The 17,030-nt window shown below is 42.8% G+C and overlaps 1 protein-coding gene across 1 annotated transcript in view; it reads right to left on the reverse strand.

Moving 5' to 3' along the window:
* Positions 1-11,113, reverse strand: part of pcsk6 (proprotein convertase subtilisin/kexin type 6) — a gene marked incomplete at its 5' end in the record, with an annotated part of 45,492 nt that extends 34,379 nt beyond the window's left edge. Inside the window, 6 exons of the mRNA XM_083690851.1 lie at positions 1-25; positions 1,513-1,656; positions 2,825-2,935; positions 4,615-4,719; positions 8,934-9,113; positions 11,009-11,113. The exon at positions 1-25 is cut by the window's left edge and continues 52 nt beyond it. Coding sequence (XP_083546977.1) covers positions 1-25; positions 1,513-1,656; positions 2,825-2,935; positions 4,615-4,719; positions 8,934-9,113; positions 11,009-11,113 — 670 coding nt within the window. The remainder of the gene's footprint in view (positions 26-1,512; positions 1,657-2,824; positions 2,936-4,614; positions 4,720-8,933; positions 9,114-11,008) is intronic.
* Positions 11,114-17,030: the final 5,917 nt, after the last annotated feature.

The raw sequence follows: 17,030 nt of genomic DNA on the forward strand, positions 1-17,030 counted from the left end.
TGACATCATAGCTTGCCAGTTGGTCCTGGTGAGAGAGGGGGAAGGAGAGAGAGAGAGAGAGAGAGAGAGAGAGAGAGAGAAATAGAACGAGAAAACAAATCATAGCTTGCGCAGTGCATAAAAAGCAAAATAAAATATATCTCCCAGGTTTTTGCGCATTTCAGTCATATCTCATCTTGTGTGCTATTAGAGGACAAGTGATAAATTGGAAGCAACAGCGACCATAACTTAGAGCTGTAATCCAAGGTGTCAGGCACAGAAATGAAATGAATTTACGGCAAGGTTGTGTCCTGTACGACGGAGGCTGTTATGGGCCCTACAAATACTACCAGTGTGGGACTTGTTTGTGTTCTATGCTGTCCATAGTATAGTGTATACTGTAGTTCATGTTCCCGTTTACTCTTTGCGGGGTGACTTTAAAGACCATTCTTTCAGTTTAATGACGGTAGAATGAACAGGCCCTTGTGATGTCGATAGGCCTGGGTTGCAGAAGCATAGAGATAGATATAGTAGATCGATATGGTGCTATGGAAGCCTTATGGCGGAGTCTCATTCAATCTTATGGATGACATGACAAGGGCCTAACCATTATTGGACTGAAAAATGCTGGCTATGCTAGAAGGGATAAAACGAGCGATATTGTCGTTCTGTAAGTGCTGTGTGAGTAACATAATATGATTGTTGATATGATGTTTCATAGTCATATTTTGTTTAAATAAGTCTTAGGAGAATCATTTTGATATTGGTTTCAGTATTGTGTGATACATCTTTGATAATGTTCGAGATGAAACGGTTGATCAGGTCAATGTGAGTGCAAACCTCTCCTTAGGGGGTGGGCGGATCTTCCCTCTCGTCTGTTGATAAGACTGATTGTAATTTTTTTGCTATTGTTATGTTGGTGATGTTATATATAAACTGTTTGTGTTTAGGTGGTAATACTTGATTGTTATCTGACTTAGTCTTGCTCAAGTGTTGTACATACAGTAGTACACACTTCTATGATTCCTTACAAGTTCTGTTTCTCATTGTTAAACTGGGAGAGGTTATTTCTGAGAGAGCATATTCACATGGCAAGATATATTCTCTTATCTCAACAGGTTTATTGTCCTGGGAAACCATGGCGATTTACTCAAGATTCCAGCAGAGGTCTTTTTATTTGTAGTCTCGCCAAGCGAATCATTATCAATCAAGCTCATATTTTATATTAAACTGGAGTAAGCTATTACAATATATAATAATATGCCATTTAGCTGACGCTTTTATCTAAAGCGACTTACATTGCAGTGAGTGCATACATTTTTCAGTGTACATGGTCCCAGTGGAAATTGAACCCACAACCATAAGCGTTGTTAGCACCATGCTCTACCAACTGAGCCCGCTTTGTCATGCGTTAGAGTCTGTAGAGTCCGCTTTGTCATGCCTGTGACTATTTGTCATTTTATCGAATAACATTACAGCTTTATTACTCCGCTGTAAATGTCCCCCCTTCAGGTACAGGCCCTTGTGACTCACATAGTTCTGAGCCAGATCCGGGTGGTTCCTCTCGATGCCGTCATCCAGGATGGTGACCACCACGTTCTTGCCTGTGTAGCCCCTCTGCCAGGCTGCCAGTATGTTCATCTCTGACCGGCAACGGTTGTTCTTATCTGAGCAGTGCTGAGAACAAGCAACAGAGGACACACACAATGTTGAAGGTGTTGAAGGTGTTGAAGGACACACACACACACACACACACACACACACACACACACACACACCGACTATTATTGTGCAAGTGTCCTTTCAGCGTTAATCAGTGAGGGGAGGTATCTATCATGTCACCAGATGTGCCTCTGTCGACCTTACAATTGAAAAGAGTAGTCATTTTTATTCAGCAGCCAACGCTCTAGCTGTCCTTGAGTCTCTTAATTCTTCTGCATCCCACCTCCTCATTTGAATATGAGGACGGTGAACATTGAGTATTGTACTTCGCGCAGCCGTGGCAACGCCAGTACTGTATCAGCCCCCTGCACTTCTTCACACCACTGCTTCCTCAGTGCTTCACCTACAGCATTGGGATTCGTTCCCTGATTCCTAATTTTAGTATGCAGGTTAAACGCTCAGGGTTAAAAAATACTCCATGTTAGAAATATACACCGTAAGCGATCAAGGAGACATTTATGGCCCATCTGTCTGTCTGCTTAAAAACACATTCCCCCAGAATCCCAAAGCAGGCCCCGGGGCTAGTTACATTCCTGCCATGGAGTGCACATTCAGGTAGTGAATAATTTTCTATTACGCCCATCGCTTCTCCGATCTGATGGGCCGGTCTAATCCATCCAGCCAACAGAGTCACTGAGCCTAACACTTCTCCTGGACAGAACAGTGCAGTCGGGACAATTTCACACATGACTTCATACAAAAACCTCTTATCACAAGCTGGTTTAATTACAACAGCCGGCTGGACCTGTGAGATGCATGAGCAGAGGCAGCTTTATACTTTATTAGGCCAGTGTGGGCGAAGACAAGAGGGGTGCACCTTAAACAGTGGGATCAATAGTGTCAAGGGAAAACAACGGCACTCAGCATCGTCTGTTCACTTTGTAGGGATGGAGTTAGCCACTGCAGATAATGCACCCGGCCCTGACTAATAACAGTGCCACATCAGACAGGAACGTCCACCGATTCATGGTTCCAACAAACTATCTATTGCTCTACTCATTGAGTTGTGTCTCCCAGACTCGTCATGCATGAGCTGTAACACAGGACACATGACCAAGATGCAATTGGTAGGGTTAGGAAAAAGTAATATAACTTGGTATAGGTATGGATGGACTATACTTACAATATACCACATGTTTGACCATTTAGGATCGTTGAAGTGGATGAAGTTGGGGTCGGTCCTGATGTACCTCTTCACCCGCGGCTTCACTAGCTGCTGTTGGACCCAGTCAACCTACAACAGGGAACATGTTGTATTGATGAGAAGATGCTGTAGAATCGAGGTTGTCAGCAGAACTAACAGAACCGTATTGCAATTGTTTTGACAGCACTGCAGTGCAGCATATCTTCTCTACTATTAGAACTGTAAGTATATCTGTAGAAATGATCATATCATGCATACCCCTGAGGGTGCATTACAAAACTACTGCTGTCTTTTCCCATTGGATTGAGTAGCAAACACTTCTCATAACATTTATCATGATGTACTGTACTACACGCAACATATTTTCATATCCTAGGAGAACAGTTGCAAATAAATCATCATGTTCATTTACATAATTGATAAAAGTTACCCAAGCACAGAGAACTTAGTCCCTGGAGAGATCTCATAAGTAATTGCAGATCATCCTAAATGACTATTCTGTAGAAAAGCCATATGCTCTGATGGGTGCATAGACACGTCGTGACATGCTTAGGGAGCTTAGAGGAGATGAATGCAGATTAAAAACACTGCTAATGTTTACAATCTAAATCACTGACAAACAAACATGTGTCTATGACTCTTTGGCTAACGTGAGCCATATCAAATCCATTACAGAGAAACGTATTTTAATGGCAAATCAAATCAATTTACAAAGCGCATTAGCATGCATAATCACAAAGCAGCCTGCATAAGGGAACTCTTGATGAGTGCACTTTGAGTCCTTTAAAGTTTATGCGCACTGCCGTTCTCAATTCAAATAGCATAAATTATTTTAATTTTCTCTGGATATTTTAATGGACTGGTTTAGTAGACTACATGTATTGAGGGCAGTCCCAAACCATTGCATAGACAGTACACGACCAGGACACGACCATATATAATGTAAACCATATCGCATGACCAGTAGGGAGGTTCAGAAATTATATAGATGCAGTATTAGATTCGCAGCACATTATAAGTTATGTCATGGGAGTTGGAATCGCAGAGGCTGGGGACAGCAAATCAGCCTTGGCCTGACACTGGTAAAATTGGTTTCTTGGGCAAGTGCCCCAACTCTTCGTTTAAACACAAGGCTTAGCAGATGATACGATCAGCCCGGCTCTGCCCCAGCCTTCCCATACACCTGAGCTTTGGCTTTTATTACTCCAGAGATTCAGCCTGTCTGAGGGAGATAATCTCAGCCTCTAGGCCAGAGGACAGGCCCCGAAAACCAGACGGACTTTTTGTCTTAAACCTGCCTGGAGGCTGGAGGAGGAAGAGGGTGCCCCATCGATATGAAAGGTCCTGTTCTAATAAAGGAAGTCTGTCTTTGGCATTTAGCTAGTAGACCGATGATTATGATGCTGCAGACAAATAGAGAATAGGGGTGTGCATCACAGGGGAGGCTGGTGGAGGTAGAAATCGAATACAGGCTCATTGTAATGCATGGAACGGAATAAGGAATGGTGTGTGCTGTTAGACAGCTGGGCTGTTCTAATTCTGACAACAAATGTGATCCTTTCTGACCACTGATCTATATACTATCTATACCAGGCGTGTTTGATACCATTCCTCATTCCATTCCATGCATAACAATGAGTCTGTCCTCCGATTACTACCTCCCCCAGCCTCCCCTGATCTATACTATATCTATACTATACTATCTATATAGATCATTGGTTCTGACATCATTGCCGCTGTTGGTAATACTATCATGGATACAGTCTTACCTTGGGGTCCATGTGGATGAAGCTGTGAGCGCCCCTAGAGGAGAAGGCGGCTCTGCGCACCACTCTGCTGTGGTGGAAATGGTAATGATCCTCTAGGCTTCCGATCTGAACAATAACAACAACAACATGACAGAAACAATAAAAACAAGTCAAAAAAACACATTTCAAACATGTTCAAAGTTTAGGATTTGATTAAATAGCCAAGTAATAATGTCAAGCTGAATCTGTGTCTATGTGATTCAAGTAACCCAGAATACTTTCTAATATCAGTGACGTCTACTAAAGCCATATGGATGCTATAGGCCTACTTATATAATTATATTGGTACCAAAATACAGTACCAAAAAGTCCAAAACCCCACCAAATCCTGCCATGTTCAATATGAACAAAGGACACTTTTTAACCAATGTCCTTTGTTCCCCTCGGGAAATGGAGTGTCATTACTCAAGGCAGAAACTATTTTCCAATCCAACGCACATGAAATATGAATTTTTCACTCATGACTTTGCACCAAAAAAATTCAGGCAGGAATCCCAGCACATGTGCTTGTCTGGCACAGAGCCGCATCATTCCTCGAACCAGGACTTGTCCGACTCACTCAACCTTTCTGTACTTCCCATCTCTCTCTCTCTCTCTCTCTTGTTCTCTCTCTCTCGTTCTCTCTCTCTCTGTCTTTCTCTCTCTCTCGTTTTCTCTCGTTCTCTCTCTCTCTCTCTCGTTCTCTCTCTCTCTCTCTCTCTCTCTCTCTCTCTCTCTCTCTCTCTCTCTCTCTCTCTCTCTAAAACTCTCCAAGTTCTCAGGAATTTGGACAGACTCCATGAATATCAAACGTGAGTGCACTGAGTGTCTGATGCGAACACTACTCTGAAGTAGAATAAATATATTTTAAAGCGCAACAGGTCAAAGTTCATTGTGAGGCCCTACAATACTGTTATGGATGGGTGTGCACTCCCCAGTGCGATCCCTAGGTGTCTCCCTCTAGCCGCCCACTGTGCCACCTCACTCATGGACTTATCACCTGCACCTGTGTTTAATTGTCACTGATGTCACTACAGCCAGAGTGCCTGCCTCCAAGTCATTTAGAATTACTTTCAATACATCCAGTGAGACCAGTTCCCTAAGATTCAGGTAATTTTGCATTGATTCCAAGCAGACGGAGCAGCATACTTAAACGCCCTTTTTCCCAGATCAGTACGGACTTTAGAGAAAGATAGTAGGAATATGTCCTGGGAGCGAAGACAATATCTTCCCATACTTTGGGAAGATATATACAGATATATATCATCACCCTGCTGACAGTCGAGCCCTGACCTGGGCTACCTCGGAATGGGAGAAACAGACCCTGGCCTGCACCAATGTTCTCCTGTTCATGCAGGATCTGAGGAAGATGTTCAACTTGTCTCACGGCCTACCGCCAAGGGAACCAGTCTGTGGTGGACTATTCTGTCAGCTTCCGGACATTGGCTAGGGAGGCCATATGGAAGGAGGACGCTCTGGACGTCCTGTATGCTCAGAGACTGTCTGAGGGAATCAAGGACGAGCTCGCCCTCAGGGAGTTGCCTGAGTCATTGGATGCCCTTGTCGACCTGACTGTACGGGTGGACAACCAGCGTCATGAGAGGATGCATGAGAGGAGGTTGACTCTCGGCACGTCTCTCCAAAACCTACCCAACCCAGAGCCCACTCAACGCCCCTCAGACGAACTGCCCCCAGGGGAGCCTATGCAGTTGGCCTGTGCCGCGTGCCAGGAGGGATCCTGGAAGAGCCCTTTTCCCCAGAGGTGGAAGATGCTTTCGCCGATCTTAAGCAGCACTTCACCTCGGTACCTATCCTGGTGCACCCAGACCCCTCTCTGCCCTTCGTGGTGGAGGTTGACGCCTTGGACACCTTAGGTGTCTCCCTCCAGCTGCCCACTGTGCCTCCTCACTCATGGATTTATCACCAGCACCTGTGTTTAATTGTCACTGATGCTTTATGTACCCTCACTTCCCTTCACTCCCCACTTAGTATCCACAGTGTATTCACCGTTTGTTGGTCGCTTGAGATAAGCCTTTGAATATACACTCACTGGCCACTTTATTAGGTACACCTTGCTAGTACCGGGTTTGCCTTCAGAACTGCCTTAATTCTTTGTGGCATAGATTCAACAAGGTGCTCAGGTCCTTTGGTCCATATTGACATGATAGCATCACGCAGTTGCTGCAGATTTGTCGGCTGCACATCCATGATGCGAATCTCCCGTTCCACCACATCCCAAAGGTGCTCTATTGGATTGAGATCTGGTGACTGTGGAGGCCATTGGAGTACAGTGAACTCATTGTCATGTTCAAGAAACCAGTTTGAGATGATGTGAGCTTTGTGACATGGCGTGTTATCCTGCTGGAAGTAGCCATCAGAAGATGGGTACACTGTGGTCATGAATGGACATGGTCAGCAACAATACGCAGGTAGGCTGTGGCGTTTAAACGATGCTCAATTGGTACTAAGGGGCCCAAAGTGTGCCAAGAAAATATCCCCCACACCATTACACCACCACCACCAACCTTTGAGTTACTGTTGCTTTTCTATCATCTTGAACCAGTCTGGCCATTCTCCTCTGACCTCTGGCATCAACAAGGCATTTTCGCCCAGAGAACTGCCACTCACTGGATATTTTCTCTTTTTCGGACCATTCTCTGTAAACCCTAGAGATGGCTGTGCGTGAAAATCCCAGTAGATCAGCAGTTTCTGAAATACTCAGACCAGCCCGTCTGGCACCAACAACCATGCCACGTTTAAAGTCACTTAAATTACCTTTCTTCCCCATTCTGATGCTCGGTTTGAACTTCAGTAGGTTGTCTTGACCATGTCTACTTGCCTAAATGCATTGAGTTTCTGCCATGTGATTGGCTGATTAGATATTTGCGTTAACAAGCAGTTGAATAGGGGTACCTAATAAAGTGGCCGGTGAGTGTATGAGTACTGTTTTTGGAGATTGTGTTCTCCCCCTTTTGTTTTCGAGATTAAGTCTGTGTTTGTATCCTGTTTTGCCTACTCTACTTTAAGTAAAGAACCTCTTGTTTGGTACCGCTACCTACTCGTCTACCTCCCTTTATATGCACCGCACCTGGGTCCGCTTATTATACCAAAACTTTACACAATTACATGTCAGATCTCTCTCAAGGAGAGGTGTGAACTTCTGCATGCAGAGACAGACAGTGTTATCTACAAGCTATGAATGCAAGCTTTACAGTCAACATGGATTCGACAGTATATCAATGATCTGTCAGTCACTTTAGATTAAGTTAAATGGAGGTAGATAGATGTGACTGAGACAGCCTCAACATTAATAGCTATCACGTGGTCAACTTCAATATGAGAGGAAAGCAGGAGAGGAAATCAAGGCCTTGGGCGCAAGAGGCGTAATTGACATTTTGGGCCAAAATGAGTTTTATATATCAATAGCTCTAGATGAGGTCTATCTAATGGCAATGGATGTGACTGAAATCCTTAAATGAACTGAAATAGAGGGGAACAAAAGACCACATGACAACACAATGGGTTCAATTTAATGGCAAAAGGGCGTAATGTATAGACTTGTCATTCAACTCATAGCAAAATAACTTGATTTTGGTGCACAAAAGGCATAAGTGACTTAGTACATCAATGTTTTATGTTTTAAAAATATGTTTTTTGATTTTATTTTCTCTACTGTACTAGAAATTGGATCTTTTAGGAAACATATGTGGTTTTAAATTGTACATTTTTGCAAATGCCCCTTTGCAGGCCAAGCCACCAAAATCTCAGTGACCCCACATTACAGCAACCCCCAATAGGACTCTAGACACTCAGTGGTGCTCCAATTCAGAATCCAATGGCTAGTCCAATGGCAAATGAAAGATGGATTGAAATACATTATTACACATTCTGAGCACTATAGGACTAGAATATAGCATACAATTTGCTTTTAAACCCCCCCCCCAAAAAAAAGAAATACATGCATTAGAAAATTATAATTAAATAATTACATTAAACATAAACAAGAGAGTTACAGCCCTTAGAACTTCTACGAAGATATTTGACGTTGTGCTACAATTACTTGGGATACAAATTTCACTCTAACGCTGATTTAATTCTGATGCTACGGTAGTGTCGTTATGAATCATGCACTTGGGCAGCAGCGCGTAAAATACACCGATTCACAAAGCGGAGAGAGAGAGAGAGAGAGAGAGAGAGAGAGAGAGAGAGAGAGAGAGAGAGAGACGCACAAAGGGGACGCACATTTTGGATTTAACATCTTCTACGCTGAACTTTAAAAGCACAATTTTCATAAGTCTTACCTGTCCCAAATTATTATATCCATATTTTGCAGCAAGTTTATCCGCTTCTTCGTGCCCACCTGCAATACGCACTGCCCAATGATTTGTGTAAACATCCCGTGAGGGCAGCGACTGACCGATTTCTAAAGTTGAAAATATGAAAATAAAAAATAAACACATTTTGATGGCCGACACTTGTCCCTATAAAGCAGTAAATAAGTATCAAAAAATGAAGAATTTCACGCATGAACGCTATACAAAGTCAATCTTCAATCCAACTATCAGAAAAGACACGCTGTTTGTCATAAATCCCTCATCTTCTCCAAACCAACTGTCCGAGTGAAATTCACAGGCTGACAGATGTACAGTTCATTGCGTAGAAAGTTAGAAAATATGAACACCCGTGCCAGTTCCCCGCTATATGTAAATACAGGAACCAATAGCAAGTCCAACTTCAGTGCAGCCTATAGAAGCTGAACGCAGAGGTAAAATACCGGCCGCACACCAAAGGGACCGATAGGGCATGAGTAGCCTAGCTGCTCACGCCTCTCCAACCTGCGCTATAGGAGCACGTCGTGAGCGTAACGCTGGCATTGCTGAATTGCTCCTTTGACTTCAGCTGCATTAAACAAGCGGATATTAAATAAATTACTCCATACACAACCCCAAGCCCTAATGATTTTTTTTTGTTTTGCTTATGTATTTATTTATTCCGGGAGGGGGTGGTGGGTTATTGAATTTAGTATGCATGATCTATGCATTTGTATCCATCTGTTGAGTGGGCTTGGTCACTCGAACACTGTTCAATTGTCACTTGAATATAGTTATGATGATGAAAGGCAGTTGGGAGTGAATAATGAGTGAATAATTCAACAACCTATTTGTCAGAAGAGCTGCTTTGCCAAGCCCTCCATGGCGGAGTGCGTACAGTACTGTGCAATAACTGTAATTGCTATGTATGATTGAAATCATCATGATTGTGTCTGTTCTTTAGAAGTAGGCCTACTTCTGCCCAGATTGTTGCTGCACTGGTATTTCTCAGGAGAGCTCAATCAAATTCATTGACGTTTATTTAAGTCAACTGTTTATTTGGCTCAAGTTCATGCAGTACATGGAAATAGTATGCAACTATCCTGCCTTGTTAAACATGGACTGGATGAGTTATTGCAAATGCCAAACTGGTGACAGTGGTGAATAGATGTTCTCACCTTTCTACTAAATAAAATGCCACACTATTTTTTTTCAGGATTGGAATGAATTTGGAATAAGGCTTTTCTTTCTCATCACACAATAATTGCTAGCAGATTTCACATCTTTGAATGCAGATTATGTTCACTCATGATCATATTTATTTACCAATGCCATCTGCTCTCTCATAGAATAGAAGGCTTTGAACAATATTAATTTCACACCTCTGAGGATGATTCATCATAAATTAATCGTAATATTTTTTGTTTATGGGAAACAATAGCTGTCTTTGACTGGATTTGAATGGGGTTATTGAAATATTAATAAGTCTCTCTTGTCAATGAAAGCTCCTCAAACTATTTATCAGAGGAGCCAGGGACTCTGTTAACAACAGAAATGGACTCAGCACAACATTTAAATTATTAAATAAAAAAGAGGAGCATTGAAATTTGCTGTCTACAGTGGGGCATTATGGCCTTCAATACACAGACAAACAATGATGATGTGACAAACACACACACACACACACACACACACACACACACACACACACACACACTCTCTCTCTCTCTCTCTCACACACACACACACACACTATTTACTGAACATAGTGTTCTCTCAGACAGCAGATTGCAGGTAGACAGGATAATTCACGTTCTTTTTCATGAACAGTTGCTTTTATTGACTTTCCAGTAAGGAGTTACAATATAAACTAAATGACTAAGCTTCAATACACTTTTCCATGAACATTCTCCAAACCTTCCAACCCCGTACCCAAAACACACCCATAGCCGCTCCCTCAGGTTATAAAGATGTACCTGTAGAGCATGATAAAGAATGGCCACTCATATAGGAGCACCTATACTGCTCACTCATATAGGAGTGTCCTGTCTACCCCCATCCCCCACCCTCCAGTCTTCCCCACAACCCGTTCTGAGGTGCAGGGTCCAGGGCTTGGGTTTGGGCTTTGCTCCATGGCTGTGTTGAGCTGGGGCACCTCCATCCATCAACATCATGTCATTATACGACTGCAATGGAGGCTGGTGGAGGTAGAAATCGGAGGACGGGCTCATTGTAATGCATGTAATGTAATGTAATGTAACACATGCGTTTGATACCATTCCTCATTCTATATTACATGCATTACAATGAGCCTGTCCTCCAATTTCTACCTCCATTAGCCTCCCCTCCACTACAGGTATTCCTTGTCCATCCATCTATTGAGCATTGTTGTGATGCATTCCAACAGCTCACACACACAAACTCTATAATTGGATAATGAAAAGCCTCTTAGCGATGATGAACTTTGTAGCTTTGTTAAGAGTCAAGGTTTTTAAACACGAGACACAAGAGGAATGTGCATTGTAGTGGAACATATTTCTCTCTCTCTCTCAGTTGTGTTTATAATCCAGCAAGCTGATAGCAATTCATTGATTAATGACGGGGATTAAAAACCCACCCTAAAATAAATATGATTAAAAGACGAATTGTGTCAAGCTTGAAAAACAGGATTAAAAGATTTTCTATTGTGATGTCTGAATAGATAGCATCGGGTCGTGATGGGAGGGGAAAACAAGGCTGGTGTGTGATTTGGATTCTAAGTGTTTTTGGAGCTGTGTGGTGGACTAGGAGTCTTAGGCGGCAGTGGTCATAGATGTACCTATTCAGGTGTGAGAGTCTGGGTCTTAGTTGTTGTTTAGGCCATTCTGTTCGAAATATGGCCACAGCTTTTGACCATATTGGGCGTCTGTTGCATGGCGACAATACCTCTAATACTTTGGTGCTTATCTTGAAGAATAGATGCTATAAATGAGGATGGAACCAGCCTGAGTGGTGTGTCTAATTCTGAAGATTGCCTAAACCCCCGTGTCTGAGCCGAAGATAAAATCAGAAATAAACACTCAAAATTCATGTACATAAACATGTCTTTTAACAGTGACATCTGTTACACCAGATTTCAGCAAACAGTTTGTTTGCTCTCTTTTATATGTTTTGGATGGGATTAAAGGTCAGCTGCATTGTAGCAGGTCAACATGGGTCACATACTGTACTGTACTCCCATTAACCCTACCTCCCTGCTCTCCCTAGTGTAACAACAGTTTAAGTGAAATTCAGAAGAGAGTGTGTTATTCAATACTGTACAGAGAGTTGCCCACAGAGTAGATATTGGCAAGGGAGTATCGGGGTTGTGGTTTATGGCGTGTGTGTGTGTGTGTGTGTGTGTGTGTGTGTGTGTGTGTGTGTGTGTGTGTGTGTGTGTGTATGTGTGTGTGTGTGTGTGTGTGTGTGTGTGTGTGTGTGTGTGTGTGTGAGTGTGAGTGTGTGTGTGTGTTCATCACATACAGTATCTGAACTTAGTGCAGAGAGACCTCCACATGGTAGTTGGCAAGCCCTGACGTGAGTCCTGCATTGCTGGCAGACTGGCAGGCTCGTGTTTGAAGTTCTCAGGTGGGGATGTGTCACTGCCCAATGAATCATCTATTTCTACAAACAGACTGAAGCTTTTTAGGATCAAGGAGAGTCAATATGAGCAACCTGATTCTGCTGATTCGAATAGAATATAATTATTGAATGCATTGTCTTATCTTAAAAAAATAGGCCTACAATAATTGGTTGAACATGTTGAAGTTTTAACTGATTTGGCAACCTCTTCTTGGATATTTGTATAACGTATTTCATCCATTCCATGTTGTTAACTATTCATGAAACTATGACAGCAATCTATGACACTAAACTGATTGTAAACCACAGAATATATCTACACTTTTCCCATTTGAAATGAATCATTATATCATGAACTAGTTTTCCCTGGTGCAAAACGAATGCTTGCAATGACACTGCTGCCATCTTGTGTTAGCAGAAGTCACAGAAGGCAAGTAGTTTCTGTACATATCTTTAATCCCTTCATCTTTCCATTAACAGCATAGGCTTGCAGCATTCTCAATCAGACACCCCAAAAGGAGAATAGGACAAACACAGATATTAATCTCTTAATCATTCAGATTAGGTATTTGCCGTGGTGGTTACATCACAAGCAATCATTTTAACGGATGCACGGTCCTGCAGCTGAGATTGAATTATAATCGAAGTTACATCTTGCGTGGGATGCTGGGCAATTTTGCATATCAGCATAATCGTTTTAATCATGCTTTCATTTGCATTAATTTCCACATCCCACAATGCACAGCACTGTGCTGTGTCTACTCTAATGGCATTGCTGAGCTCTCTGGAGTCCTTCCACACGTGTACCCACTCACAAGCACTCAGGAAGCCGGAGGGACAGTTGTGTTATAAGTATGAGCAGATTGGCGGACACTGTGGACACTGAAAGACACCTGAATTTGTCAGGTATTAATAAATCAGTCCTATTTCATTTTTCTTTTTCATTAAAGCCAAACGCTGTTGTGGCAGTAGCTTTTTCACAGAACAGACTAGGGCCAACTCCCATCCCACCAACCCCACACACCACCCCACTACCGCCCGCCCTGACTTTAAATATCCCATTTCATAAAGATTAGCACTTAATGAAGTTGCAGCAAGCAGTCTGGCCTATCATTCCACCAGAGAGACTCCTGCAAGTTAATTAACTCCACAACACAAGAACCAGATCCATAGGAAACAGCCCACAAGGTCAATCAACGCTAACAAGGAGAGAGACGCTAGGAAATAAAAGGAGCTTAATTTGAGTCCAGTTCAGTCAAAGTGCCAGCTGTCCCAGAACTACCCCATCTGAATGTTCTATATCTCACTCCTCACACCCTCAAGTGATTCTGAAGCATTCAATAAAATGAGCAATAACCAGGTAATTTGGGACAGGCTCCTTTTTCAAAGCTGCCTCACTGCATCAGAATTAAGTACACTGTGCACAGCCAGTCACCTTGGCCCGGAGAACACCTTTAAATTACATTTTCAAGTCAGATCTTTCTCTATTTCGACTTGTTTGTTGCATGCTGGGGCAGTTGGGCATGGGTACAAACAGGTCTGAGGAACAGAGAGGCTTTTCAGAGATTCCCTGCTCCAAGGTGGGTGAAATCTGCTGGCTTTGAAGGGCCTCACACAGGTTGCCTGGGGGTTGCCATAGGAACAAGGCCAGCAGAAAGGAACACAACAACAACAGTCAAAGGGAGTAGCTGCTTGGTTGACTCTCTCTGTTTCAGCTTCAGCCATGTAGAAGCCTCCACACTCAACTGTGTGGACCAGGGGAGGCTGGTGAAGGTAAATCGGAGGACAGGCTCATTGTAATGTATGGAAAGGAATCAGGAATGGTATCAAACGTGTGACACAATTTCTACCTCCACCAGCCTCCACTGGTCCACAGAGTTGAGTCTGGTGGAGGTTTCTACATCCACCAGCCTCAACTGTGAGATTTCTACCTCCACCAGCCTCCACTGTGTGGACAGTAGATTTGGCAGATGAAAATGAGCATTTAAAACTGAAATCCCCCTTAAAGAAGAGTGGCAGGCAGGCTAAGGGAGGAACTCTGCTCGCCTGTTATTACTTAAGACTGATATTCTGTTCTCATAAATATGCAATTGGACGGAAGAGGGATAGATCAAATGAACAGCCTGTTTTTTTTTTCTCACATATTCTGATGAACTAATATCTTTTGAACAGGGGCAAATTATTGAATTTGAGTTTCTGCCTTTCATTTTCTTTTCTGAACAACTCTTCAACTGTTATTTGACTTGAAATCTGCTCCATTTACAGTGGCGTGGACCTGGGGAGAGAAATTGGAGGACGGGCTCATTGTAATGCATGGAACGAAAAGGGGATTCCAAATTCCATTCCATGCATTACAATGAGCCTGTCCTCCGATTTCTGCCTCCACCAGCCTCCCCTGGTGTGTATTATAGTGCAGATCACCAATGTCTGTTGGTTGTCAACATCAGTAAACAACCCAGCACGCTTGCCTCCATGTTCACTATATCAATAATCAATATGTAATCATTGCTGCACTGTACCGACGTGCAACCTCTGATGTAACTGACGTAACCGTCATTTGATAGAGAGCCCAGGTCATCACACCACTGACACACCAGTATCATGGTAGAGCGTTTTAGCATGATTACACAATCAGTAGCTTTAATTAGTAAGTTTGACTTTTAAAGTAAGACTTTAAATTAAGTCATTGAGCATGACTTACTCTTTTTCGTCAACAGCATCTATTTGTTTTGCGTGAATGTTTATTAATGTCTAGAACAGTCAGCGATCAATCTTAAGATATGGAAAGTTGCAACTCTAAGAAAAAAAATCTTAATGCAGCTAAGAAACAGTTAATGAATAGAGGCACAGTATATTCAGCCTGCAGGGGGAAAATTAAACCCTTTGGCTGTTTGGGCCAAAATAACTTCATGCAAACAGAAATAACTGTCCAAATAAACCATATTAATCATGTACTGCATGAACAAGTAAGGGCCAACGGTGCACACCCTTACACTGCACTACTTGATCAGCATAAAGACCTGACATGTTGCTTCTGATCAATGACCATAATGTGCTACTGTACATCACTGATCAATATTATTGATCACATATTGAGGATGTTTCATCGTTGCCTCCGCATGCCTCCTGAATTCTAAGTGTTTAATTACCTCACGCACATGTGTCTGTTGAACTGATCGTAGCACTGTAGGATCTGCAGGTTGCATGCTGGTGGAGATAGCAAGAAGAGCATGAGAGAGAGGGAGGGAGAGAGAGAGAGAGAGAGGGAGAGAGAGAGAGAGGGAGAGAGAGAGAGAGAGAGAGAGGGGGAGAGAGAGGGAGAGAGAGGGAGAGAGAGAGAGGGAGAGAGAGAGAGAGGGAGAGAGAGAGAGAGAGAGAGAGAGAGAGAGAGAGAGAGAGAGAGAGATGGAACAAATGTGGGAGGTTTGGTATTTTCTCAGATTGGCCTGTCAGAGCAGACAGAAGCAGCAGCGATTCTTATTGATTCACAAGTCCAAATATCCCATTAGCCTTATGACAGTGCAATTACAGCGGCTGTCTGGGTCTCAGTCTTTCACAGCATCTCAATGGAACTCCTCTGTGTGATTCTGCTGCGATAGGGGAGGCTGGGGGAGGTAGACATCGGAGGACGGGCTCATTGTAATGTATGGAACCATTCCATGCATTACAATGAGCCCGTCCTCCGATTTCTATAGTACCTCCACCAGCCTCCATTAAAACAGACACCAAACCAGGGGAAGACAGAGCACAGCGGGTAGACTGGGGAATTCTAATGGGAGTGTAAGCCGGCAGGTAACAATGTTATATTGTACCCTGGGATAGAAGCACTCACAACTCTAGATTGCCTTGGTCGATATCAAATTCATTCTCATTTTGTTAACATTTCAACATTTATTTGAACCCTCTGCCATAAAACATATACAAAAGAGTATTTGTGATTACTGGATACTAAGCATTAATCCTGGGGGAACTGTTAGAGAGAGCTGCACACTGGCTGTTCATCCACACAGGCAGCCAATGGGTTCCTCTTACTGTGGGTCCTAATGTGTGAGATCAATACCAAAAAAAACCTGCGGGTGGCGCTTCACTGCCGATGTAGGTCCCATCCATGTGGGTCAAAGGTGGAAGTCTCTCTGTCAGTATCTGGGAGTATATGGGTTTGGTTTAAAAGGTTTGACTGGACAGGATGGCCATGGATAAACACAGAGATAAACATTTGCTTTTTGGTGTTTAGAGAGTTCATTTGTATGTAGACTTCTTTAAACAAGTCTTCTTTAATATGTTTTACTTCAGACCATTAAATATTTGCATTCATTACAGAAACACATTTCTCTATGGATGTTGTCATTTGGGATTGTGGTAAAACATGTACAAGTTTTTACAGTAACAACAAATGTAAAGGGGAAATAAAATGTGACCATACCCAATCAGATAAGCAAACACAGAGCTTCTACTTTTATAGCAGCGTATGAATCACTTCCTCTTAGA

The sequence above is a fragment of the Argentina silus genome (assembly GCF_951799395.1).
Source record: "Argentina silus genome assembly, chromosome: 19".
Classification (NCBI taxonomy): domain Eukaryota; kingdom Metazoa; phylum Chordata; class Actinopteri; order Argentiniformes; family Argentinidae; genus Argentina; species Argentina silus.